General features: G+C 40.3%; 1 protein-coding gene and 1 long non-coding RNA gene across 7 annotated transcripts in view; one reads left to right on the forward strand and one right to left on the reverse strand.

Annotated features, from left to right (window-relative positions):
- sema5a (sema domain, seven thrombospondin repeats (type 1 and type 1-like), transmembrane domain (TM) and short cytoplasmic domain, (semaphorin) 5A) overlaps nucleotides 1-5,209 on the forward strand; it is a 140,738-nt gene extending 135,529 nt beyond the window's left edge. For 3 of the 5 annotated variants that reach the window (XM_025910406.1, XM_013270374.3, XM_025910405.1), the window contains one exon: nucleotides 3,754-5,209. In XM_025910406.1, the coding sequence (XP_025766191.1) occupies nucleotides 3,754-3,873 (120 nt within the window). In that variant the 3' untranslated portion in view covers nucleotides 3,874-5,209. Of the gene's footprint in view, nucleotides 1-2,331; nucleotides 2,595-3,753 lie in introns of all 5 variants that reach the window. The other 2 variants (XR_269493.4, XR_002063341.2) reach the window with 2 other exon arrangements.
- A 7,333-nt stretch (nucleotides 5,210-12,542) lies between these two features.
- Nucleotides 12,543-14,141, reverse strand: LOC112847781 (uncharacterized). Of its 2 annotated transcripts, none has more exons than XR_003221570.1 (3): nucleotides 14,056-14,141; nucleotides 13,741-13,842; nucleotides 12,543-13,638 (listed from the first exon to the last, which is right to left on the reverse strand). It is a non-coding gene; the product is annotated as an uncharacterized LOC112847781 (long non-coding RNA). The 2 variants fall into 2 exon arrangements; XR_003221569.1 differs by having other exon boundaries at nucleotides 13,973-14,133.
- Between the last annotated feature and the right edge of the window lie 12,439 nt (nucleotides 14,142-26,580).

Below are 26,580 nucleotides of genomic sequence, written 5' to 3' on the forward strand. Positions count from 1 at the left end.
GAGATCCAGCTAGTCTCGAGGCACAAGCAGCCTCTTATCCACTGCTAGATCAGGCCTTTACTGCCAGACTGGGCAGCTGATTACTATTTGTCCACAGATACCCCGCACTCCAGCTGGGCTTTTCCAGGTTCCCAGTGCTCTTTATTAAAGGTTTAAAAGATAGTCTAGTGGAGCTCACTAGTGATAGGCAGCTATTCTAGATGTAAAAGCTGTTGTTTTGGCGCAAAGAAGGAATGCCTTTAGTACTACTTTATGTTTCAAATAAACATGTCAACCAGTGATGCACACAGTTTTAGCATTAGCATTCCTAGCATTTCCTAGCAAATGTACTGCAGCTCAGCCTGTACAAAAACAGTAGCTGTTTTTTTAGTCATTTTTGAAACAAAAAGGTCCTCGATGTCAGGCCCGCACGCGAAAGCAGCTTCACATTTCCAGGCGTCTGAAGTATAATAAAGTGTAATTTAGTTCTAGCATTACCCTGTTTTTCAGCGTAGCTTGCATTCATTTCCAACAGCAGGATTCACTTTTAACTTCACAATAGAGGATAATTATAGAACCATTGTGTTTGGGTCATGTGATAACGTCTCAGGTATTGCTGGCTGGGGTTATGAGTTTGTAAACATGGCCAATTCTAATAAAGAGCAATACATAACAATGGTATGTTCAGTGGTACACACAGCGCCTGTGTGTACCATTCAGAGCTGGATTTCAGACATACGTAAACACATCAGAGAGGGTATTTTTATATTAAACAATGGCTTTTTTTATTCAAAAACCTATGGGGCGCCGCTTGTAAAGTGAAACATGCTGAAATTAAGGGCAACATTTTTCCATATTTAGCTCAAAACCTTGCAAAAACATTTTTTTTTTGAGTCATTTTTTACAACATTTAGTAATATATTTGTAACTTTTCATATTTAAAACACAATTTTAAATGTTAAATCTAAATTACGAAAACCTCCAGAGGCCTCTAATAAAATAATAAAGATCTCACCTTGTAGACATTATAAATGAAAAGTATCAGTTCTACACACTGGTTTCCAATGCTGAAATATCCAAAGGTTGACACTATAGACTGGATATAAGATCAACATGGTCACTCACAGGTTTGTGAAATATTTTGAAGCCTAGGGGATGGATTTGACTGAAAAAAAACCCCCCAACATTCATAAGCTATGTACATGTATTTTACTGGTACTATTATTAACATAATAAGCACTATACTGTATTAAATAAGACATTAGTGATTGAAGCCATAGACTCACAGATTCAAGTGTTTGCATAGGTCTGAAATAAAGTGATAGTGTTTTATTGACTTTTTAAAAAATCTAACTAAAGAAGTCACCCCCTAGTGGCCATTAGAGCGAATTGATATTTCATCCGTGTTTTGATTACAGTCTATGATTGCCATATCACCTTTGATTAGCTGGTTAGCTGTGATCAGGTTGTGACTATAGTGAGGGAGGACTTAGTGAACAGTTATTTGAACATCTTTATCTTCAGGAGTTGAACAGTCAGTATGATACTACAGGAATCCAGATAAATAAGCACTTTTTTAACAGCTTTGCGTTCCTTTGCAAAGGTTTTTTTATGCTGTACACCATCAGGGGGCACCTTCACTATCAGAAACTGCCTATATTATAAACTAAGTGAATACCTGGATCTCTGTTTGCAAAACCACTTCACAGTTATGAAAATGTTTTGTATAACTGTCAGAGTGTGAACAGATCCGCTGGCTCGAAGCAAACTTCTCTGAATGTTATTTCATTGCAAAATGAAGGTGTGAGGAGCTTCATCTGTCATGCAATTAGAGTCAGGAGCATGGAGCATAATTCAGTTAGAGCAGTTGCAGATAGAGGCGGATATGAATATAGACACTCCATGCGAAAATACAAAAGGAGGTGCCTGACAATTGAATAATGTGTGATTTTCCAGAAGCACATTCTGCCTCCAGCCCTCTCTCTGTGGGCCTAAACAGTTCAGATGTTGCAGTGAATTTTCAACCATTAAGTGTGCAAAACCATAACATGCTTCTTTTAGGTGTGTACAGGAAGGACTCGTGAACACCTGACGTCGTATTTTAGCGGATTTATCTCAGATCCTGATGTTGATGATGCATTTGTCGTTGTTGTTATTATACACAGTGTATCACAGACACACTTCATACCGGTGTCCTGGAGTATTTCCAGCTGTATAGTTTATGATCGCAAAGCTCACCGTTAAGCTGCACTTTTATGTACAGTGTATCATATTTCCAGGCTTCCTGTAAAACAGAATATGGCCTTAGGGTTTCTCTGAGATGACTCTTGCCCGTTCCTCTCCTCCTTGCAGCCAGATGTGTCGGTACTCTTGCCCTTGGACGACCCCGCCATGCACCAGCCTCTCTCTTCTAATATGGGGGTGTCTATGCGTGGACTGGAGATTTTCTACTAACCACTGACCTCTACAACATCCCGCCTTTTGACTCTTCCCCCCCACAACAGCAATTTGACCCAAACCACTACTACTTCTGCTACCGCTACTACTACTGCTACATCCTGTTCCCCACCGTGCCCCGCCCCTCCACTTCCTGTGGCTCTTCCTGTGTGTGGCAGGTTGGAGTACAGTACTCTAGTTTCTCTTTCTCTGCTCAGACCCTTTCATCCCTCCATCACGAAACCCTCCCTTCTCCCTCGCAGCTTGTGAGAAGGCAGTGTATCCCATCTTTATGTTTCTCTTAAAAGCGCCTCCATGTGCATGTTTTTCTTTCCGTGTCCGTATTCCTTGTTTTGTTTCTTACTTGATGGTTTTGATTTGTTGGGTTCTTTTATTAAACTCCTCTGTTACCTCTCTTTCACTGATTCTACTTTATAGTTAAAGATACGTTTGCTTACAAATACAGACAAATATAATCACTCCTGAGCCAATTAAAAGCATTTAAGGCAAGATGAAGTAGGTGATGCTAACAAGCATCGTAGCACATCTGTTTGAAAGCAGCCATGGGGCCACCTGCAGAGACACATAACCGTCTCCGGGGCGGCAGGAGAGTTGATTGCATTCCCTTTGTGTGCAAATCACATAATGGGAATGAAACAAAATATATGAGTTTTTTGTCCGGCACACTTGTTCCCTATCAGTGTCAGTCGGAAGCATCCATCAGCTGCAAACGCAGCATCATCAAGTGTTCAATTACGGTTGCCCCCAAGGGACTCCCAGCACACACTCCACTACAGCAGACTGGAAATGAACACATCTATTTGCCAAATTGCTGATGTTGTATTGAGCACCACATCAAAGGCATCACTCCATGTTTACCATGTCACGCGGGGACAGAGAAGATGCCCCCATGGCTCATCCTTATTGTTTAACAGAAAAGTGACTCTCACATGATCGATTTTTATGGCTTAGATTGTCCTGAGGACCAACAATCCAAGGGCCATAAAAACTGCTGATGCTGTGTATTAGAGATGACAGAGGTGGACATACGGATGCGCATCAAAATAATTTAGCCCTGTGGTGGCTTATCATTTTTCCAGCCTGTTTGCAAATGCTTTGACCTTGCACTGTGGAAAGTATGTTTCATTCACTGAGCGGCCCCTCATTGATTTGTGTTGCTCCCTTTTTTTTTATTTTGGGGAGGGTTGCTAGATGGATTTGCTTTTACCTTGCCATCTGGGCTGAATAATCACTTGATCCATGTGTCGGAAACAAGTCCGTACTGACTCAGCTGCCTTCCTTCTCTCCTTCTTCTCTTTGTTCTTCTTATGTTCACAGGCCTTCAACAAAAACAATCTGATTCTGGAGGAAAGAAATAAGTATTTCAACCCACAGCTTGCCGGGAAGACCTATACCAATGCATACTTCACCGACCTCAACACCTACGATGACTATTAACCCTCGACACCTACCTTATCATCGAATCGGACTTTCTTCTTTTCTTTGTGCTTTGTATTGAGATTCGTCACACCACGCGTGGGACAAGCCCACTCTGAGACTCTATGGCAGCTGGTATGTAATTAAACACAGACACACAGTGTTGCCAACAGAGGGAAATCCCCACTTTCTCTCAGGTGCCTTGAGGTACACTTGGAAAGCTCAATGTTTTGGGGGTATATCTTGCCTTGACTCTCACTGAGAAATAGACAACTGGATTTCCTGATGTGGATTAAACAAAAACAAAAGAAACAACAAAAAAAACAACAAAAAAAAATCTAAGAAGGGAAAAAGAAGAACTCACGTCAACGAGACTTTGGGAACCGTAATCCCTTTTAACTTTCCTGTGACGCCTCTAAAACAGACCTGTATTTGTAATGATTGGAAATAACCACAAATTGCTTTGCATGACTTCATCTGATGTGTTTTCTCTGCCTTTCGGTTTGATTTTGCATGATCGATCGCATTCCACGGTGTAGGGGGCATTTTGGTTTTTGGTTTTTGTTTGCTGGGCTTAGATTCAGGGCTGGTTTTGGATGTCATAAAAAAAACAAAGGCTGCGGTGATGCCTGGTGGCTTTACTGCAGCAGCAGTCTCCAGGCAGATCAATATCTACCCCCAGCCCCAGAATCAGGATGTAGTTATTTGAAGTCTGTGGTCAAGTTTGTCCATGTTTTTCTTTAGTTTGCTTTTCGTTCCTCTAGCAGCTAGAAGTGTTTAAACTTTCAATGTAAAATTTTTTTCTGTTTTTCATTTTGCTTTTAAAGATTACATGTTTTTCTTTGTTTGTTTTGTACAGGAAGTTCAGTTTGAATCCCCTGTCTGTGGGTTTTCTAAATACATTTATTCGGTGTGTCAAGTGTTAAAAGAACATTTTCCTTTCAAAAGAAAAAAAGGTTTATGTACGTTCTGGCAAGTAATTGGGAGTATTCATTTCAGCCTGCATCAAGTTTTGTCCTCGTCATTGTACTTTTTATATATTTTTTGTAAAAAAAAAAAAATGTTTTTGAATTTTGATAGTGCTCATTATTATTCTTTGGCTTCTGAGCTAAGTGTTTGTGAGAGCAGGCATTTGCTGTACAGATGGTGCAAAGTAGCAACTACTGTTCTCCTGAAAACCCAACTGGAGTGCTACTCATATACTGTAAGATGACATTCACTCATTAAGTTGAGATCTTTCTGTTCAGAGTGTATAACCAAATATTAGGTTATTCAATGGTTTAGTTGCGACTAACTCTTTTTACATGTTTGCTTGTGTTACTGTGCATAAATTAAAACTGCTTCGTACACAAACTTGTCAAGGTGTGAATTCTACACGTTTAGTTTCTCGCGGTTTCATCTGTAAAGTGTCAAAGCAATACATCACATGACTGCTTATTACCTCTGTGGCTCTAATGAATGACCTAAAGAGGAGAAAACAGAGATGATTTAAAGCTGCGATTCCCAACCAGGGGACAGGTTAAAGCACTCAGGAGGTAATTCTGCAGTAGCCAAGGGATTGGTGCACGTTTGAGTTCAAATCTGAAAAAAGTCAGTTTGAGAATTTTGTGGATCTGCACAGGTTGAAGCAGAAATGTTAGTTTACTGATAGCGACAGAGAAGCAGTGCCAACAGAGAGTTGCTATTTGGGCCAAAGATGCAGACCAACAATCTTCCTCACATAGAAATAGCCAAGCAGCGACTCAGTCAGGAACAACGGAAATTTCTGATATTTCAAATGTAAATCTTAATTTCACTGTCTCAAGCATATGTTTGAGACAGCTTTAATGCGTAAACTGCAAATGACACACTGTCTTGCCTCATGTCTTCATCCAGCTGAGGATAAGCAGAAGATTTTTTTGTTTTTATTTCTTCAAGCGGCCATTTGTGTCTATGCGCACCATCAATGAACCAAAATAATTCAAAGAACAGACACAGGTTGACATTTTTAAGTAAAAGATTCACACACAAAAAACAAAGAAACATACATGAAATGTTATTTTTTTATGTTAATCTACAAGTTTTAAAATTTTAGTGAACATAAAAAAATAACAACTTTGGCCCGGTTTTCAAATTCTGTTACAAATACAGTTAGGGTATAATGATTGGACAGCATGTGTCTTTAATGACTGAAACAAGAAGTGGGTGCAGGATTTTCTCTAATCTACAAACTACAAATGCACATAGTCCCAAGTGAAAAGCATACACACAGGCTCGAACATATACATACTCTCACTTAAATCTTTTAATAATTGGTGCAGAAGGTTCCACAATGTCTGAAAGGCTGTTAACTGCCAAGGTCAGTTCAAAGTCCAGAGTTTTCTGGATGTAATGACACTTTACCAAGGTCTGGAAAAAGACCCAAACTGTCACCCCGATTGGTTAGAAATTGATAAGGATGTTCAGGAACAACCCAGGAAGATGACTCCTTCTGGAAAAAGGTTTTATGGTCAGACAAGACAGACTGAGTTATTTGGCAACAATGACAAGCAGTATGTTTGGAGGAGACTTTCAACCCTATGAACACTGCAGGAGTGGCAAGCATGGTGGTGGTAGCATCATGCTCTGGGACTGTTTAGCTGGCAGTGGTACTGATACAGTGCACAGAGTGGATGGAATAATGAAGGAAGACTATCTCCAAATGCTAGTGCGAGCATTTTAATCCTGTGTGTATACTTTTCAAGTGTATGTGTGCATTAGAGAAAATCTAAAAGAAATCTAAACTTGTTCGAGTTTGAGCTAATATGAATAAATACATGAAATTTTATGCTAAACACACCAAATAAATTTTTGAATAAGCAAATAATAAAAAATAAAAGAGAGGGTATATCCGTCAGTTAAAATAGCCAGATATATATATAAAAATAAGACTCTCATTTTTGGTTTAATTGATAACCACCACCACTTAGATTGATTACCTAAAAGTATTGATGAATAAATTTTGGCTAACATGCTGGAAAGGTAGCTGAAATAGCAAACTGAAGCTGTGAATTAAAATCTGCTTATAAACTGTTAAAGGAAAAGGATGGAGTGCTCACTCACGCCTGGAGGAGGTCCCAGAACAGAAACAGGATACACTGGGGAGATTGCAGCTCTTTCGGCTGGTTTGGGAGCGCCTCAGTGTGGCTGGGGAGTGAGGTCTGGGCTTAGTCTGCTCCCCCTGCAACTACAACCCAAATCAGTGGCAGAAAATGAATGGATGGAAATCTTCATCTAAGTGTTATGGATAAATTGTTATAACTGGTTAATAAACACAAATGGAGCATTGACTGAGATAGTAAATTCATAGCTATGTCTGATCCAGTTTCAAATTAGTTCATATGAACAGATTTGAACCTAACTGTGTTTTACGAAGTGGGTCCTTGAGTCCACCTTATACAGAAAATTGTGAACCCCTCACATGTATTTAAGTCACTCACAGGTGTGAGTCGCCTCTGTCCAATGTGGCTCATCTCACAACTTTGGAGACTGTGATATTCCTCAGGCTAAACACTGTAAAACCACAGCAGCTCAGGCATGTACCAGCACTTCATAAATCACCCAAAACCAGAGGAAGAGACTCCCTCCACCTGTTTTTAAAGGAGTCTTCAGCGGGGCCCTGCGGTGACAAATGGCATCAGCATCGGTGGAAGGATACGTGAAGGATACAAATCGCGTGAGACAGCAGGGTAAAGGTTGTTGGGTCTCAAGTCCGAACTCTAATCTGTATGATTGGGTGTAATACCACACACCGTGCTGTTCTCCATCAACCTTCAACCTGACGTCCCATCTGTGTGCAGAGGGTAACGGGAGGGGGTGTTATTAATCACCCCGCTGTTTGGTTGGTTGAGGGTCTGACTTCAGAGAATTAATCTCTCTTTACCTTGACTTCATTCTCGCAACCTGAGTAAGAAGAAGAGATGCAGCAGTAGACACACAGATGGTTGTGTACAGAAGGGGCTAGGGGGCAGCGAATGTAAGAGCAGTTGTGTATATGTTAGTGTGTGCAGCTGGGAAAACAGTGTGAATGTCTGCAAGAGACTTCATTTCTCTCAGTATTGGTTAGTCTCCAAACACCTTTTCAGTCTATGTGCATGTTATATAAATCAGCAATTTGTTCCACACTGACCTCAACTAACCTTGACTGATGAGTCATTACTGGATGCACACATAATGTGTGTATATATGTATTCATTGCGCGCACACACAGACATACACACACATATACAGCCTAAACAGAAGCACTCAAGTTTTCTTGGGCACTTTTATCCTCCCATGAATTTGGCAGCAACACGAGCTATGCGGCTCGTAGTCAGTCAGACACATGTGACATTCCACTTTGACAGCAGGGGCCAGCACGATAAATGACTTTCTCAAAGTGGCATTTGGGGACTGCTAAAGGTCACAGCTAAAGGTCACAAGAGCAGGTCTGGTGCATGTCAGAGAAACCGACTGTGTGAGTGCCTGCATGTGTATAAAAAAGTCAAGGTGTCATGAGATGTCACTCGCAGGATGAGATGGAGCACATTCTGCGATTTGTATATTAAAGAGGCTTTAAGGGAATGAATGTTTGAGCCGAACAAATCGGGCGTTGAATGTGACAGAAAACTATTTAGGACCTAATGAGCTCTGTGATTAAAAAAGTCTCAACACCTAGATTGTCAGCTTCTGACTTTTGAGCTGGTTGTTGAGGTTTTCTCAGTTTTTCTCTGTATTACTGGAGGAGCTTTACCTTATAATAAAAAGCACCTTCAGGCAACAGTTGTTGGGATTTGGCGCTATATAAATGCAACTTAAGTGAAATGAATGGAATAAGTTTGAAAGTTAACTATGGTGTCATCGGATACCAGAAAAACTGATCAGGCTCCCATTATTTTTAGGCTTCTGCTGTTTGCACTAATTAGGAAATGTTAGCATGCTAACGCACTGTCCCAAAGTGGAAATGTTTTCGCGACTGTAAGCATTTACGCATGCTTGTTCCACTGGCTTCACAAATAAATAAATAAAAACTAAATTGGCTAAAATAGAAAGAGAAACATCAAAAATAAAATATCCCTTCTGTCTCGCTTAAACTCAGCATGTGTGGACAAGTTGGCAATCTATTGCAGTGCTTAATACATAGATGAGCATCGTAAATGTTGAGATTTTAATGATTTTTTTCTTTATTTTTTAAAACATTTGTACTTTGGCTCTCATTCCTGTTGCAGTGGGAATACAAGCAGGCTGTGGTTACTGAAATAAGCAATTACTTAACTTGCTTGTGACTTCAAGTCTAAAGCAAATGAATCAGTATTAAATCAGAATCAGTATTTTTTCCCAAAAATCAGATAATGATCGGTCTGTTTAAATGAGTTTGGGTCCAGCATCATCTTTCTCTTTTGTTTAATAGAGTTTTGCATTTGTGCAAGACAAAGATTTTGGTCTTTTAGTATTGTTTTTGTACAAGTCAAATATCACACTCAGAGACTCCTGAACAGATATATGTAAAGATGATGATAGAAGGATAACTGAAGGGGTAAAATGCTTTTTAAAATCCTTATTTTCCTTATATTAATCAAATAGAATTGCATATTCCATACATTTAGTTTCTAAGCTAAGATAATTAAGTCCTCTGAGACACTTCAAGTCGGCCACAGAGTGTGAGAGGCCTTTGAGTCTCGCCCATATTATGACAAAACACAAAATTATTTTTATTTCTTTACTTTTAGAATCAGCTTGACGGGGAAAACATGACCTGTTTCCAATTAGCCGAATACACAGCTTTCTTTTTTCACTGTTTTTGTGTGAATCAAACTCTTAAAAAAAATTCTTTTTTTTTTCTTTCAGCTGCTTCCTTTAAGCTTATATGTGTATCATTAAAGTATCTTTGTACAGGTTTTAATTAAATACATGTCTGAATAATTGGCAGGTCATAGTGTTTTGTTTTTATTTACCCTTTTCCCCACATATAGCCATTTTTTTATTGTTTTTATTGTGTTAGTGTATGTGATGTGATTGAAAGATGGCACAAGTTTGCTAAAAATTTCATTTTCCAAATATGAGCCAGGCTTCTCTGTGCAGGTAGCAGATTTGCTCATAAAGCATTCAGGAGCTCTGGTAATTAGCAGCCTGTATACAGAGGCCTCTGAGTGGCAAATAAGGCCAGTGAGTGAGATTGTTCCTGTCAGGCAGGTAACAGAGCGTGAACATCCCATTAAACACCTCTTTTTCCTCTCAAGATCAGATTTTCTCTCTTTCGCATGGATTGCTGTGCTCGAGAGCGGTCTTTCTGCACCTCCCCGAATAGACTCACCACCCCCGTTAGCACCGAAACATCAGCAGGACCGAGTTGACAAATTCCCCAAAATGATGTCCCCCTGACAACAAGTGGCTGCTGCTGCAGCTGCCATTGTTATTCAGTGCCTGTGGTTAATCAAGCCCACGGTCTTTAGTCATTTGTTTGTGTGGAGGAAATCAAAAGAAGTTTAAGCAAAGTCTGGGACAGGACTCACATACAGTCAGGAGAGAAAACCGAGTGATGAATGGGTGCTGAAGCGTTGCGTTTGCATGAGTACGGAGAAGTGACGGCAGTAGATGTTGACTCAACTACCCCGGGGAAAACGGAAAACTGCTGAACAATTTATGAGCTGTCATGAAATGTTGTGTTTTTTGCAGTAGGAAAATAACACCGATTACCGACGATTGTTACGCAGTGGAATCCTTGAGCGAGGAAGGCATGGAAGTACAGTAAGCGCAGTTCAAATTAGTTTTAAAAGCAAGAGCGCCGCATTACCTCACACTCCCTCTCCGTCTCTCCCCACCTGAGGCCAAGGTGAAGCCGTGTGGATTTATCGCTTTATTTGTTGTTACTTGTAAATAGACTGAGTCAGACAGAAGATGCTTTAACTATCCCGCAGAGCATTGGAGCATCCCCTTAAGTGTAATTTTTTTCTCCACACGCTTGTATGTTTTGAAGCAAACGTTCCCTAATGCAGCTTCAGTCCAGATTAACATTACCATGTATTCAAAGCAAACAGATGAGAAAGATTTTTCAAAGCAGCTCTAATCTCCATAACATCCTTGCTGCCACGCTTAAAGAAAAATATGTTTTCGAACAGCGACATCTTTGAGGAAAATTGTGTTTTTGCCACTGAGTCTAAGAATCCTACACTCATTAGGCTACATTAGCATCTGCTCTTGGGTGTTACTTTCCAAGTTTCCAGACAGAAAAGCAGCCTCTTCTTTCTTTATTTCCTGCACTCTCTTTTGTTTTTCCCTTTATTCCAGGCAGAAGGAAGCACAACTTCCAGCAGGGCTCACGTGCAGATCTGTGTGGGCAGATAGGAAGCTGGCACGACGCTTCCAGTTCCGTTATGCCAGACTGAAGGATGAATGTCACCGTAGGCACTAATGCCAATTGAGAGATGGTACCATAGATTCCACCCTGAGACATCTGGAATCCCAGGTGCCCTTCCCAACCGATCCAGGTCTCAGCTGCAGGAAGCCAGGAGTCCTCGTGGATGCCAAAAGCTTCGCAACACCAGCCAAGCTACACTGAGCCTTATCGGCTCCACCAGAACCCTTTATGGGCCTATTCACCTCAATCAAAGCTGTTATTTAGGTAACGAGCCAAGATGGCGGATATCGCTGCGCTCCAATTACCCACTATGTCTTCTCCATGTTTCCTTGCCAACTTCCCCACAAGACCCGATTCTACTCATCTTTCCCAGCTGCTCTGGCGATGTTCCCCTTCTTCAGTATCTGCGCGGCGCGAGACCTTTCAGAACAGAAGGGCTCTGTCGGCGCTAGATTCACTCGCAAGAGATGACTGCCACGGTGTTTAGCGGGTCTTATCAATAGTGCAGAAGTGTCTCTCAAAGTGCAACGTCTCTGGCAAATACTGGTGTCCAACAAACTTCCAGAGGGCCATAGCCAGACCTTTCTTAATAGCATGGTGATTATATGGATCGAGTTTAAAGAGCATTAATTGCCATTTGCAATAAGACTCGGTCACTGCAAATGGATGTTTGCTGCAATCAGACATGTGTTTCTGTTGATATATAACACTCAAGTGATTACCCATTTTATACATCTTTAATTTTTTTAGATCAGTTAAATCTTGCTGTAGTTTAGCCTTTAAGCCTGTAAGTAATGTCGTGATATTACCAGTGTTGGTGTCATTACTCAGTAAAAGTAACGTGTTACAGATTATACATTACTTTTCTCAGAAGTAATTTAATATGCTTAGCCAGAGAAAGTAATCTGTTACACTACTCATTACATCACTTTCTTGTTGCGCTGTAAAACATTACCCCGTATGAACACAAAGCCAGCAACACAAGGCAAAGACGAAAAACAGACGAAGAAAGACTTCACAGCGATCGCCTGCAGGGATTCTACTTTAAAACAGGCAGATAGAGAAGCTGCAGACTGCTCGTCAATATTTTTGTTACTTGTTGAAGTTCAGTATCTGGTTGCTGGACTGAAGCTTAGTGCTAGCGTGCTGCAAAGAGCCAAAGTTGTGTTAGCAGTTTCTCTTTTGCGCAATAAAAATAAAAGTGATGTCCACTCCTCAAAAACGGCATCACTGTCCCGCCCATTCACTTCTTACTTGTTTAACTTTTAAATTGTCTGATGGCCCTTTTTGACCTTTTTGTTTTTCATGCTTGATGTAAAGACAGTAAACACAGAACATGCTAATTTGCTAATGATAGCAAACATGGCAAATCATGTAGCTCACGCTGAGCTCCAAGCTGCTCCTGATAGCAGGTGAGCTCCACTGGTGTCTGTGTGAATGGGTGGGGGGAAAAACAAAACAAAATATATTTTTAAGTGCCATAGAACAGCTAAGGTAAAAAGGCACAGATAGTTCACTATTTAAACCTTACATCAGCATTTTAGCACTCTCATTGTAATAGGTACTCTATGCTGGCATGCTGACATCAGCATTTAGTTCAAAGCCTCACAGAACTAGACCTGGGCTCTCTTTGTTTCAAATGCAGATACGTTGTTAAACTACACTTTATTTCTATGTGTGGATGATCCAATGCGTGTGTTACCCTTTACTCCCATACATCTCTGCCACAAAAGATGTCTTATTTCTAGTATTTTTTACCAGTGAGCATCATAGCGGATAAACTTCATACAGAATTTGAAATCGCTATTTGTTCTCTTACTCACTCGCTGCAGACCTCACTTTAGCGCAGCTTTGATCAAGTGCAGCTTCAGTGGAGTTTTTCATCTTGAGATGACTCTAGACAAGCAATTAAAGGCTGAACTCATCAAAACAAAGCAATCGCCTATGTTGCCGGAGTAAACATATGTCCTTAACCTGTAGTTCATAAAACTCGCACTGAAGGCTAATCGCAGGTAATTTAGCAGAGAAAATTGTCTATGTTATAATGCACAACATTGGATGACAGGAGCACCAATTGCTGATCATTAAATATTTAGTTATGTCGTGGGTCACCATAAATGGGCAGCACAACGTGACCGCCACGTGGGAGGCATTTAAGACTGAAATATAAGAGACCACTTAATGTGTTGGGAATATTTTGATCATCATAAAGGCTGTGCCCAGAGGGAAGGTGCGTGTACACTAACTCCCCCTCATTTATTTGAAGAGTTAATGCATCTGACAGGTACAAATGGCCTTCATTATTCTTGTTTTCCCAGTTAGAAATGATTTTCTGGTTATTGCAGTAAAGGTGAAGACCAGAGTTTTCCAATTCAGTGATCAAAGGCAGTGAATCTGAAGTAGTAGACCTCTGGCTGGTGCGATGAACCTGCCTGAATAAGAAGATAAGAAAAGAGGGTTTTGTATTTTATTAAGCATTGCGAAGGTTAAGTGTGTTCAGATCCATTTGGATTCATTTGTTGGGTGAAATGCACCTGAAGTTACATTGTAAGTACTGCAAATGTTGAATTTCAGTGAGGTCTCCAGCTTGAACTGTCCAACCTGATCGATCAAACCAACAGAGAAAGCAAACTTGCCTGTGAAAAAAAATATTAGAGGAAATTATTGATAAGTAAAAACCCCCAAAATGTTTGAGATGTTGAATATGGCACAGACATTTATGGATATTTTATCAGGTAGAAGGAATAATCTAAAAAAACTCTGAACTCATTCTTCTGCAGCCGTTCTGTTTCATTGTGGAGCTGCAGTTTAGCCCAAATGTTATTCAGCTCCACTCTCAGAGTCATCACCTCCAACTTGTGCTCCTCAGCGCCTTTCACTCCGTGTAATTCTCAAGTCCACAGCATCTAATCTGGTTTGTTGCTCTGAGGCTGTCGACAGAAAAGCAAGGACAGTTCGTATCACATTTAAATTTAATCATGGTAAACAGTAGAGGTTATGGATGTCTGAAAGCTTATTAAAAAAACATGCTAATCATTAAAGGATAATGCTAGCATGCTTTGTAAATTCTAATGTAATTTATGCAAATGACTTTGAATTGATCAGAAAGTGTTGGGCTTTAATGCAATTACAGTTTATCTGTGATAAAAATGATGAAGAGTAAAGACATCTCAAAGTTCAGTCTAGTAAATATAAAATTATGCAATATATGGTGCCGTGCAAAAGTTTTGTCCCACTGCTGATTCCTTTATATTGTGTTTTGAAGGATCCAGACTTTCTTGTAATGTGTTAAAGTGGTCTTGCAACAGATCATTGGCTCCTTTTTCACCAATTTTCAGTCCAGTCCTTTTCTTTGAAACACTTAAGACTCACCTATGAAACTTTCAGTAATAGAAAAGGCACTTAACTTAAGTGAACTAGCTCTCCAAAAGTTAATTTTGTTCATCTGGACGTAGCGTTTTGTGGGAGAAACGTTTCGTCACTCATCTAAGTGACTTCTTCAGTCTCAGCTGACTGCAGGTTTCCCCAACCTTATAATCAGTACATTGCATAATGACTGAAACCAGACCACTGAAGGAACAATGGGCTGGGAGGTCAGTTCCTTAATCTTAATTATGCAAATTCTCATGACCATTGATCAACAACCACTGACCAAAACCCACTGATCAAAGCCCACTGATCAATGGCCATGAGTACCGTTCACAGAGAGTTGGGGAATGGCTGCAATCACAGCATTGTAAGATGGTGAAAGATGTACCCTTAGGCCCCCTCCTCAATTCAGAGATGGTCTTTCCCTTTTCACGTAAATGGCCTCGTTGACTCCGCACTCAAACCAGCGTTCCTCCCTGTCCAGGATGTGAACATCCTCATCCTTGGAAGAGTAGGGATGGGTACCGGTTCTGACATAAACGGTAGTAACCAGACCGAAAAGCAGTGCACATTTCGGTGCTTTATTTCGGTGCTTTTTTTTTTTTTTTTCATGAGATGTCATACACTTTGGATTCTAGCCGATCATTTTACCTTTACAGGATAGTAGGCGGGCCCAGGTACGTACGTTCTTTTAGAGCAGAGCTACAGATTAAAAATGCCCAAGGCGAAGCGGTCAGAAGTCTTGCTGTACTTCACAGCAAAAGGTGCAAACTCAGCAGCCTGCAACAAGTGCTTTAAGCCCCACGCCCCCGGTACCGGGAGCAAAAAGGAGGAGATCACGTTTAATCGGTTATAACACGGGGTGAGAAATATAAGTCCAGACATGTGTGGTATCCACAGAAACCTCTGAATCTCAGCTAAAATGTCATATAAACCATTTCTACAACCACCAAACTCAACGAAAACAAGCCATGATTAAACGAGCAGTTATGTAAATGCGCACAAGTCCGCTAAACAAACAAGGCGAACCAGAAATTCTCCAGACTTCATGTAACCATGAAGTTATCTTCATGGTTATCTTCCAGAATATCACCAATTCCAAACACCAAGTTTCACCACACTCTGACCAAAATTCATTGACTGAGCCGCAAAAGAAGACCACAAAAACACACAGCGGCGCAAATGCGCTAAGACAGAAATTGGCTTACTGTCCCGATTTCCTCCGTTATTTTCGCCGGTAGCCGGTAGCCACGTGATTATCAGCAGTTGCCACGCCTACCTAGCCGCATCAGAGCCGTTTTCCGTCAACCACCTCCATTTTAGACCCACCTATAGACACGTGACTGGACAGACGTCACATGCAGTAAATTTGGGCCCACGTGGGTTTTGGCCTTGGAACGTCTGATTGGTTGAAGTAAATGGTAAATGGTCTGTATTTATATAGCGCTTTCTAGTCCCTAAGGACCCCAAAGCGCTTTACATATCCAGTCATTCACCCATTCACACACTGGTGATAGCAAGCTACGTTATAGCCACAGCCACCCTGGGGCGCACTGACAGAGGCGAGGCTGCCGGACACTGGCGCCACCGGGCCCTCTGACCACCACCAGTAGGCAACAGGTGAAGTGTCTTGCCCAAGGACACAACGACCGAGACTGTCCGAGCCGGGGCTTGAACCGGTAACCTTCCGATTACAAGGCGAACTCCCAACTCTTGAGCCACGATCGCCCCTAGTAACGTGAACGTGGCATCGTTACTGTGACTCTATTGGCTCAAACAATTAAAAAGAGGTGTCAATCATGCAAACTGACCAAAAGAAACCAAAGTTACAGCCCCTCAGAGTTTAAAGGGCCAGAGGCCAATTAAACGCTCCATGCGCATGGCAGAAAAGGGCCATTACCATGTGAATGTGTGGTTAATTCTTCAAAAATGTATTTTTAAAAAAAAAGCATTTTTAGGCATGTTAATAAAGTAAATTAATTTCTGCTCTTAAATACCTAAAAAATTCAACTGGCATGGTGTCCAATTGTGTGCTAAAATTGGACATTTTTGTACAACGTCTGGATATTCATGTATTGACAGCGCTGTAATTTTTCACTGTTTCACTTTAAAAACATAAATCTTTGCACAGATGATGTTTATATGTTGGTACGGTTCTTATCATTTTGCAGAAAAAAAGAGACCGCTAAAAATAAAAACATAGGTTTTTGGACAAAGTTTGTGTTCTCCATTCTTTAAGCACCGGTTTGAGCACCGTTTAAGCACCGGCAGTGTTTCAAAAGTACCGATTTGGCACCGGTATCGGATACAACCTAAACGATACCCATCCCTATGGAAGAGTGTCCACTGGCCTAGACTGCAGAGTCCTGGCCTGACGAGGTAGCTCCTCTGCTTCTTCCTTCCTTCTGGCATAGATTACACAAGAAATAGTCCAAAAACTGGAGGGAAGAATCTACATTTGGAGAGACGTACAACAGTGAGTGTCTGCAGCCATGTGTAAAACACGGCGGAGGGTCTGTCATGTGTTGGGCTGCATCTCAGCCAGTTTTTGGATGTGTTAAAGAATAAAGGTGGTCATACCAAACATTGACTTTCAAGCTTGTTAGAATTGTACAAACTCTGATTTTTGCCTTATTTACTGTATTTCCATGCATCCTTTCACATGTTTGAATAAATCACTACACCTATTTCCAATTTTCCTCGAAAAACATAAAGAAATGATGAAATAATGTCCCTTCATCACAAATTAACCCAAAGCTTTGTGCTAGTCATTCATATACTGGTTTGTTTTAGTTGAGTGAAAACATGAGATGAGTCTTTGTATCATACCTATTACTCCTTTCTCCACATCCTCTATATTATTATCTTTGGAGCTGCACTTGAGTCTCAGTGGTACTCAATACTGCTATAAAAATGGCCACTTCTTTGCTCTGATTGCTTAGGTCTCCCTCACTGGCGGCCACTCTCTGTTCAACAGAGTGTGGCAGCCAGTGCTTCTGCTGATAGCACTAAAATTGTAAAGAGGGAAAAAAGCATGAGTCGCTGTTATGCATTCAACAGCTACTCAACAAAATCCAATCTATTGTAAATACAACCATAACAAATCTAATGAAAATATTCAAAGCATAGCCTCAAGCAAAATTCATCTGTGGCATGCCTGAAATGAAATATTTGAATCAATATTTCAAAATACACACACACACACGCAGCATTGGAAGCCATAAAAAAAGATGCCTTTAAACCAAACTTCAAACAAACTCAGATTGACTTTGTGGAAACCATTTGAGCTTTTACATCCAAATGTCTTGTATTCCACTGCAAAGCTGACGGTTATGAAGCGAGAAATGCACCCATACGCCCGTGAACCACTGTGGATATTATTTCTGCATTCACAAAGTCAGGATCTCATTTATTGTCATCCTCAGAAGAATAAGCAATTCTCCAGTGTTGTTATGATTCATCTGTTCATAATATTCCTGGCAGAGCTTGTGAGATGTACCATACCCTCAACCTTTGTGTGTACTTTTACTTTGTCATGTTTTGAATATTTTTAATAATAGTGCTAGGAATAGCCCATTCATTTGGTTTTGGATACGGTTTATACGCTTCAATAATTTCAAGTAATGTGGCCATGTTTCACTGGTGCCATTCACAAAATATACGGAAATGCTCCATGGCTACACTATGTTTGTTTTTGTTTTTTTACACATTTCAATGTGGTAGCCCGGCCATCTAAAACAGCAACTACCTGAACATCAGCTAGATAACTAACTTGCTAATTTGTACTAAACACAAACTGGAGATGAGGAATTTCAGCAAACTGCATCCCAGCTTCAGAAAAGCAACATAGAAAGATGATGGTCTGGTGACATATCATCCCTCAGCCACAAACGGGGTCGTCACAGCCGATCACTCATCTGGATGTTCCTCAGCTAAGATGAGTCCAGAATATACTCAGTAGCTCTTTGGGTCTGTGTAATTGACACTAAAATCAATTGTACCACATTTTTACTACGTTTACCATCAGCTACAGCACTAAAAACCACCTGCCTCATATCATATGGCTTCCCCTCATTCTGCCAAAACAGCCCCGACACAATGAAGCGCAGATATGGCACATTTTGGAGGTGTCCTGTGGTCTGGGATGATTGCTGTGGGGGCAGGAACTCCACAGGTGCTCAATTAGATTGTGATCTGGGGTTTGGAGACTAAGTGCCATGAACTCTTTGTCCTGTTCCTGTAGCCATAGTTCAGCATTTTTTCATTTATTTTTTTGCTGTTTAGTGGAGTGCATTGTCCTCTAAATGGAGGCTGCTGCCATCGGGGTGTGCTGTTGATATTGGGGAGTGTTCAGTGTCAGCATTTAAGGTTTACCAGAAGATCTTTAAGGTTGTAGCTGATTGGTGTATAGGACTGAACCATTTTACAATATGTGGCACCCTAATTTTTAACCACATATATTTTTCATTTAATAAGACAAAGACAAATGGGCTCTCTCGTTTTTTAAAATTGGTATTAGGACATAAAATTTCTTAAATGGAAAAATCTTAGCATTTAGCTATTGCACTCATTACAAAACTGAAAAATTACTGCATACAGACCCTCATTCGTTTTCTCCTGCTCAGTCATCTTCTTCCCAGCAACCAGCAGCTCCTTTTCTCTGCTCATCTACCTTCTTCAACAAATCACCTAGCTCAGCTGTGAGAAGAATCACTTTGCTTCTCTTTTCCTTCGCCTGAACCTCTTAGTTTCTCATTCTGGTTTCAGGCTCCTCAGCTCTACCCTCAGCTGCACTATCACAGTCCCCAGATCATACATCATGTCTCTCAGCATTTGTATCTCAACCCAGATCGCTTCAGTGGACAAATCTGCACCATCCCTGTAGTCACGCAGAAGACCTGAGCTACTAAAACTAAACGAACTAAACAGCTGGTCGACTGTTTTTTCAAAAGCTGTCTGCTCAGAGATAAAATGCGGTATTTCCTATGACTTCAATGTGCTGAATTAAAAATCAGACAATTAAAATAATGGACTGGCTGCTGTTTATTTAAGCACTGCTCAGATAGAGCAGAAAAGCCCTATACACAGTAACAACCACTCTGTTCACCACTTATTTATTAGATACTTGAGTTTTAATCAGAAATACTGAGCCTATCTGTTTATGGCAGCTTCATGTAATATTTCACTTTTTGTCATTAGTGTATATAACAAGGTAAAAATCTGAAAATTTTTAAAGGGAAGCTTAAAATGAAACGTTATATTAGTAGGCACAGTTCTACCTCAATTGTGTCTTGATGGGATATTCACATGGCTCCATGTCTATCTGTCGATGTCTCCACAACAAAACCTGTTTGTTTATTGAACTAAGTTTAATTTTATTTTATTTATATACCACCAAAATCATAATTGCAGTTGCCTCAAGGTGCTTTATTATTGTTTTGTAAGGTGAAGACCCTAAAAAAATACAGAGAAAACCCGAAAAATTAGACGATGCCCTATGAGCAAGCACTTGGCGACAGTGGGAAGGAACTCCCAGCAGCCTATGTCTATTGCACCATAACTAAAGGAAAATTCAGGGTCATCTGATCCAGCCCGAACTATGATTTTTATTCATAAAAGGGAAAGTAGAGAGGGTGTCTGCCTCCTGAATCCAGCTGTGGAGCTGGTTCCACAGAAGAAAGACAGAAAGATGAAAGGTCTGCCTCCCATTGTACTTTCAAATATTCAAGGAACCACAACTAAACCAGCAGTCTGAGAGCGAAGTGTTCTACTGAGGTGATATGATACTGTGAGGTCTTAAAGATAAGATTATTCAGGACCCTGTATGTGAGGAGCAGGATTCAGTGAAGTCAGTGAAGAGAAGCCAGTATGGAAAAAATATGCTCTTCCCTTCTAGTCCATGTCAGTACTCTTGCTGCAGCATTTTGGATCAACTGAAGGCTTTTCAGGGAGTTTTTAGGACATGCTGATGATAACGAATTACGATAGTCCATCCTAGCAGTAATAAATGCATGAACTAGTTTTTCAGCATCACTCTGAGACAGGATGTTTCTAAATTTAGAGATATTATGAAAATACTGTTTAATATGCGCATTGAAGAACATATCTTGGTCAAAAATAAGTCCAAGATTCCTCACAGTGTTACCGGAGGTCACGGTGATCGAGAGTAGGTATCTGGTTTGTAAGATTTTTAGGGCCGAGTACAATAGCCTCAGTTTTATCTGAATTTGGAAGCAGGAAATTAGAGGTCATGGAGGTTTTTAAGTGTTTAACAATGTGTGGCACTAATACTGGAACTGCAAAGGTCACATTCATTTCACAGGTGCAAGCTCTAAAAGTCATAGTTGTTTCAACAGCACAGAGTGATTCTTTAAGTAACTTGTAACTTTGCAATGTTACAGATGCTCAAATCCAAGGTCAGATTAGAAGTCAAAAGGTCAACAAACATAATATCAAAACTGCATTTCTTACTTGATACAGCTGCAGTTCATGTTAGGCCAAAACTGGATGGATAGTTCAGGAAGAGGCCATCTGCTGAAAATTAACACCTACTCTCATTTAGGATATATTTACCGAAATTTACCGAGGACAAAATTTATTTGGGCCACTTCTGGTTTTAATATAGAACATTTGGTCTTAGAACTGACACAACAGCAGTATCATCAAAACAGGAGCCGGCCAACGCATCATTTTCAGTTTCAGTAACCGAAAATTTGTAACAATTTGTTTCAGAAGCATTTTGGCTGTAAATCAGTGTTATCAGAGTAATGAGTAACTCATGTCCATCCAATCTGCTATCTGTAGCTGAACAGCTGCAGAGGGAAAGTTTAAAAGTGTGTGCTCAGTCAATTACACTTTCAGAGAATAAAATCAACAGAACTGACGATTTAAAAATTAATCTCTCTCTGACGGTTCGCTGAAGAGGACGCTGATGGATGAAGCTACGATATCATATTGCTTGATTCTGACACATAAGATATGTGTTTTTACAAGAAAAAAAATATGTATATAAAGATGTTTTTCAATAAAGTTTTGAATGTGTCCACTGCACTGAATTATTCAACTCAGATTAAACTCTAGAAAACTGGAGCTATCTCATATCTGTTATCTTTCTTTAGAGCACAACAGGGCTCAGAGTATGTATTCTCACACTCACACATATATCTGAGAAGTTTATTCTATAAAAAAGAATCAGATCTCATATTGTTTTGTGTGTTTGTGGGGATTGTAGCTGCCAAAACAAATGTGAAGTAAATAACATTTCCTTAGTAGATATTTTAGTTGCTGATAATATAAATTTGTCAAATACAGTAAAATGCACAGTATATCAGTACATGTACATGTGTTTAGTAACTTTAAGACAAATGTCTTGTCATGACATCGTGCCAGATTTCAGCCCTGGGAATGTAAATTTTCTCTGACTTAATCTGACTTTTTCTCACATCATCTATCAGTGACCTAGTTTCATTTTCAGATAAGACCAATTGCTTTTTTTTTTTTTTTTTTTACCATATTTCCCCCCAAAAAAACCCTCCAAACTTCTATTTTGTGGTAGGAAAGATACAAAACTTCAGATTCTGCTAACAAATGTCCACTAACATACAAGAGGGAAAAAAACTGATTTATTTTTCCAATATTTTTTCATTCCACTACAGCATCTGCTGTCCTGCTGGTTTTCCTTTTTGGCTGTGGATGATTATGCACGGTGAGTGTGTGACTGAAATCATGAAGTCTGACAGCTGCAGGTTAGCCTACGATTTTAACAAAAGTCATGAAGCGTGTGGGAGTGCTGGCTGAAGACGTATTGCTGCGAAAGCTCTTGGGGTGTGATATTAAAGGTTTTTTTTATTTATTTATTTATTTAGTGACACATATTTCCAGACACTGATAAAAAAGGAGAGGGACTGCGGCATTATCTGTGAAATGCATGTGTTAAACCGGGATGAAGCCAGAAACTTCTTTAACGCCACTGGTGTGACTATTTGCATAATTAGCTTCAAGTGTCATTGCTCGTTTTTACCTGTTGGGCTCACCAGACGGCTGGAGATCATTCACAGTGTCAGGTAGGTTGTCCATCCCAGACAGTTATTATCTTTTAGATGCTATATTCTCTGAGGGGCATCTTTAAATGTTTACTGTTCATTACAGTCCCCTGCTTGGTAAATCCATCACCTGGTGCCTCCGAGGCTTAAATGAACTGAACGAGGGTTTTCAAATATTATTTGACCCGGGTCTCAGTCTCGGCTGTGGGAGCATGAAGAAGCATAGCTGATATCTCATTAGGGACAGACTAGAGGTCAGGGTGAAAAACACTGCACTCGTCACCTGCGGGATGACAAATGAAGCCCTTCATGAGCCACAGGACAGGAGGAGATGGGAGAAAGAGAGAGAAGGGAAAGTCAGAATGAGAAATCGACAGATGGGAGATGACAGCGAAAGATACAAGCAAGAGAAACTCAAGACTGATTCTTGTTATTTGTCTCTCCTGGTGCTGTAACATCTTTCATTTTTACATATTAAGTTTTGTTCTGTTTTACCGCCATTTTCACAAATGTACAATAGAAGCACGAGCTTCCCCTAAGGTATGGTTTGTCTGTTTGATTAATGAAAGCACTCGACACAGGCAGCGGAACACTTAAGAGATTCGTGCTCATAAGAAAATTGATTACCTTTAACTAGAAAACAATGGCGGATAGGGAAGCGTAATGACTGGGCCTCTGTTTTTAGCTTCAAGATCATTACAGGAAATCAGTCCAGGTAAAGCAATCACAATGTTTTGTAAAGCTCTGATATTAATGGTTCTTATAAGTGCATGTAAAACATCACTAAAAACACTTTCTTCTTTCGGCAGAGTGATTACTGGCATCATACAACAAAATAAAACACTAATACCAAGGAGATGAGAGTCTAGCCCTGTACGGCTTTCAAACTTCCAAAGTTTGCAGTCACGTTGGAAAAATAAGGCACCTGGATCTTAAACTTTCAATCACATAAGCTGTTTAGGGGATTAATCAGTGTTAATTTGCAGAGCGGTTTCAGAAGCAACCAGTAACTCATCTTTCTCTAGCTCTTTACCTTACCGGGGTCGTACAATTAGAATCAGGCTGTCCTGGATTAAACCAGCCCTTCTTTTCCCCACCTCATTAGATCCATCCGCTCTGCTAATGGACCTTGTGATGAGCTATTGATCTACAGCAAGGTGTCTGAGGAGCTAAGTGTGAGGGCTAAAAGCAAAACACTAAAAAAAAAAGAAAAAAGAAAATATTCTCCAAAGTAATGTAGGAGGCATTTTAATAAGGCTATTTATTAAAAGGTTTGCCCAGGTTAGACCACTTAAAATCGGAGCTAATTTTTTGAAAACCGGGACCTTTGAATCCACACAAAGGAAACAGAAGCAAAGCAAGCTCTTCATCGCTTTCATCACCACTGACTTTATTCGCTCAAATTATGCCAGTCTCTAGACTTTATCAGCATTAGCTATCTGTCGTGCCGCCTGTGAGTCAGGACATTTCTAAAAAGCACCTCCATATCCAGCTGACCTTAATCCCGTTTTCTTAATCTGATTTGTTTTAAAGAGGATATATTCTGATTTTGGCATAGTTTCCATTTTTAGAGTGCATAGTACTGTGCAAAAGTCTTGAGCCAACCCCGTTTCTTTATATTTGATTTAAGTAAATGGCCTGTATTTATATAGCGCTTTACTAGTCCCTAAGGACCCCAAAGCGCTTTACATATCCAGACATCCACCCATTCACACACACATTCACACACTGGCGATGGCAAGCTACATAGTAGCCACAGCCACCCTGGGGCGCACTGACAGAGGCGTGATTGTGATCAATAGTTCTCCAGGCTTTCTGAAGGTCTCTGAGCTTTTCTTCGGACATTGGCTACTTTTACTGTCATTTTCAGTCTAATCCTTGGACCTGACCATTTTCAGATGAATGCTTTTTTCTTTTTATCATTTTCAAGCTACTGAACACCGACTGATGAATCATCCAAGCATTAAAAAGGCACCTAACAAGGAATGGACCAGTGTTGTGTCTACACACAACAGATAACTTAGCAAGTAATCAAACTGCATCTTTAGGCACTTTATTTTTAAAATCAACAGCCTATTTATGCAAGATAATTCATAATTTTATTGGGGGGGTTATATTGGTTGGGTCTGATTGTTGGGGGGCTCATAACCCCCCTAACCCCCCTGGAAATTACGCCCCTGCTATGAGGTGTCCTTAAAAAAACAGACAAGTGAGAACCTGAACCTGAGTGATACATCTGGACCTTTAGCTGATCCATCTACTGTTTGCTGAAGCCTCATCAGAAAGTCTCAGTGGAAGGGTAGCTGTCAAAAAGCTGTTTTTATCAGTCATAGATTGGCCTCCCCAGAGCCCAGACCTCAATATTATTGAAACAGTGTGGGCTCATTTTTAGAGAGAACAAAAAAAAGCCAACATCCAAAGAAGAGCTTTGAATGTCCTTCAAGAAGCCTGGAGAACTACTTCTGAAGAAATCTTAAAGAAATTACAAGAAAGCTTGCCACACTGCATGCTGGCAGTGAAACAGGAGGGCTGTGGTTGGACTGCAATAAGCGGACATAAGATGACAATAAAGCAGGGCGGTGATTTAATACATTTTTTTAAATGATTACAGGTAGAAAAAACTCATTAAAAAAATAAAACAGTGCTACCGGCCGGTGTCTCTCCTCTGAGCAAAGCTGGATTTCCACCAGAAAAGTTGTAAGACGCAGCGCTGCTGGGGGTTAACGAAGCACCATCCACCTACAATCACCACACTGTGTGTGTGTGTCAAAGTACGAACAGCTGTGTGGCGTAGGAGCAGCTCCCACTGCTTCAGGTTCCAGACACGCCGCTCTGTTATGTGTGTGGATTTTTTTTAAGAACTAATTGAACAAGACTTTTTTGGTCAAATCTGACAACCCTACTCCAAACAACCTAAACAAAACAAAACTGGCCATGTGAAGGTAAAGGTCACAACGTGTGTAAAGGTTAATGTTAATCAATCATTAACCCTTCTTCCACAAATGCTTGTTTGTCAAAATGCCCTTTCCCCTTTTCTGCAAATAAATGGCGATTAATGTAACCTTTAACAACCTTAAAGGGGAAAAAATTTGAATCAAATACCATCAAGAAAGTGCCTTACTCTGTGAAACTCCTCAGCTTTGTGATATTGGCTATTAGTGATGAGGTTTTTCATTTCCGGGAGAGGATCAGATAAATTAAGGGGCAGAGTGAGTGATGACGGTAATTAGGATTTGGTTGTCCTTTCTCAACCTCTGCTCTTCAACCTTCTTCAGGACCTGTGAGGACTTTTTTTCTCTCTTGGGCCACTTCTGAATGAAAGATTAATAACATCCATCAAAAGGTAATTATTAATAAGACTTCAGACTTGTATGAACTGTCATCCTGGAGGAGAAGACTGATATTTTTTGATTATTCCATGCGACGCTGTTTACAGCCTTTCATCTATCAACAGACGAGGATACGATAAGCAGTTTTGTGTTATACGCAGCTTGTAATTATTCCGAATTTCATCGATTTACTTTATATCCAGCTTGGCCAGACTTCCCACAGGTTATTGATACAGATATCCTGGCTCCAATTTGATTCTAGTGGTTCAAACACAGCTCTATTATATTTCCTACAGTTCTCCATTTATTCATCGTGTGCTTTCCCTGCTGCTCGGGAAGATTTGCAAGGCAGTAGAATTTGATCCCTCCCAGAACAAATTGAGATGTACTGTACTTGCAGCGCTCAGCAGTAGGGCTATCCAGCAGCTCAGAGAAGCCATGTTGTGCTGACTTGACTTGAGCGCTCACCTCAGCGCGTGCAGCTACACAATGGAGCTTCACTTCCATGTTTTTGTGCAAAGACTTGTGCATGTGTGTAAGTCTTGTGTCTGTGTTGATATGCTTTTGAGTTTACAGGGTACATTTAAAAAAAACAAAACAAAAAAAACACCTGATGCAAGTGTGGCTCTGCATA

The sequence above is a fragment of the Oreochromis niloticus genome, linkage group LG9, assembly GCF_001858045.2.
Source record: "Oreochromis niloticus isolate F11D_XX linkage group LG9, O_niloticus_UMD_NMBU, whole genome shotgun sequence".
NCBI classification, from domain to species: domain Eukaryota; kingdom Metazoa; phylum Chordata; class Actinopteri; order Cichliformes; family Cichlidae; genus Oreochromis; species Oreochromis niloticus.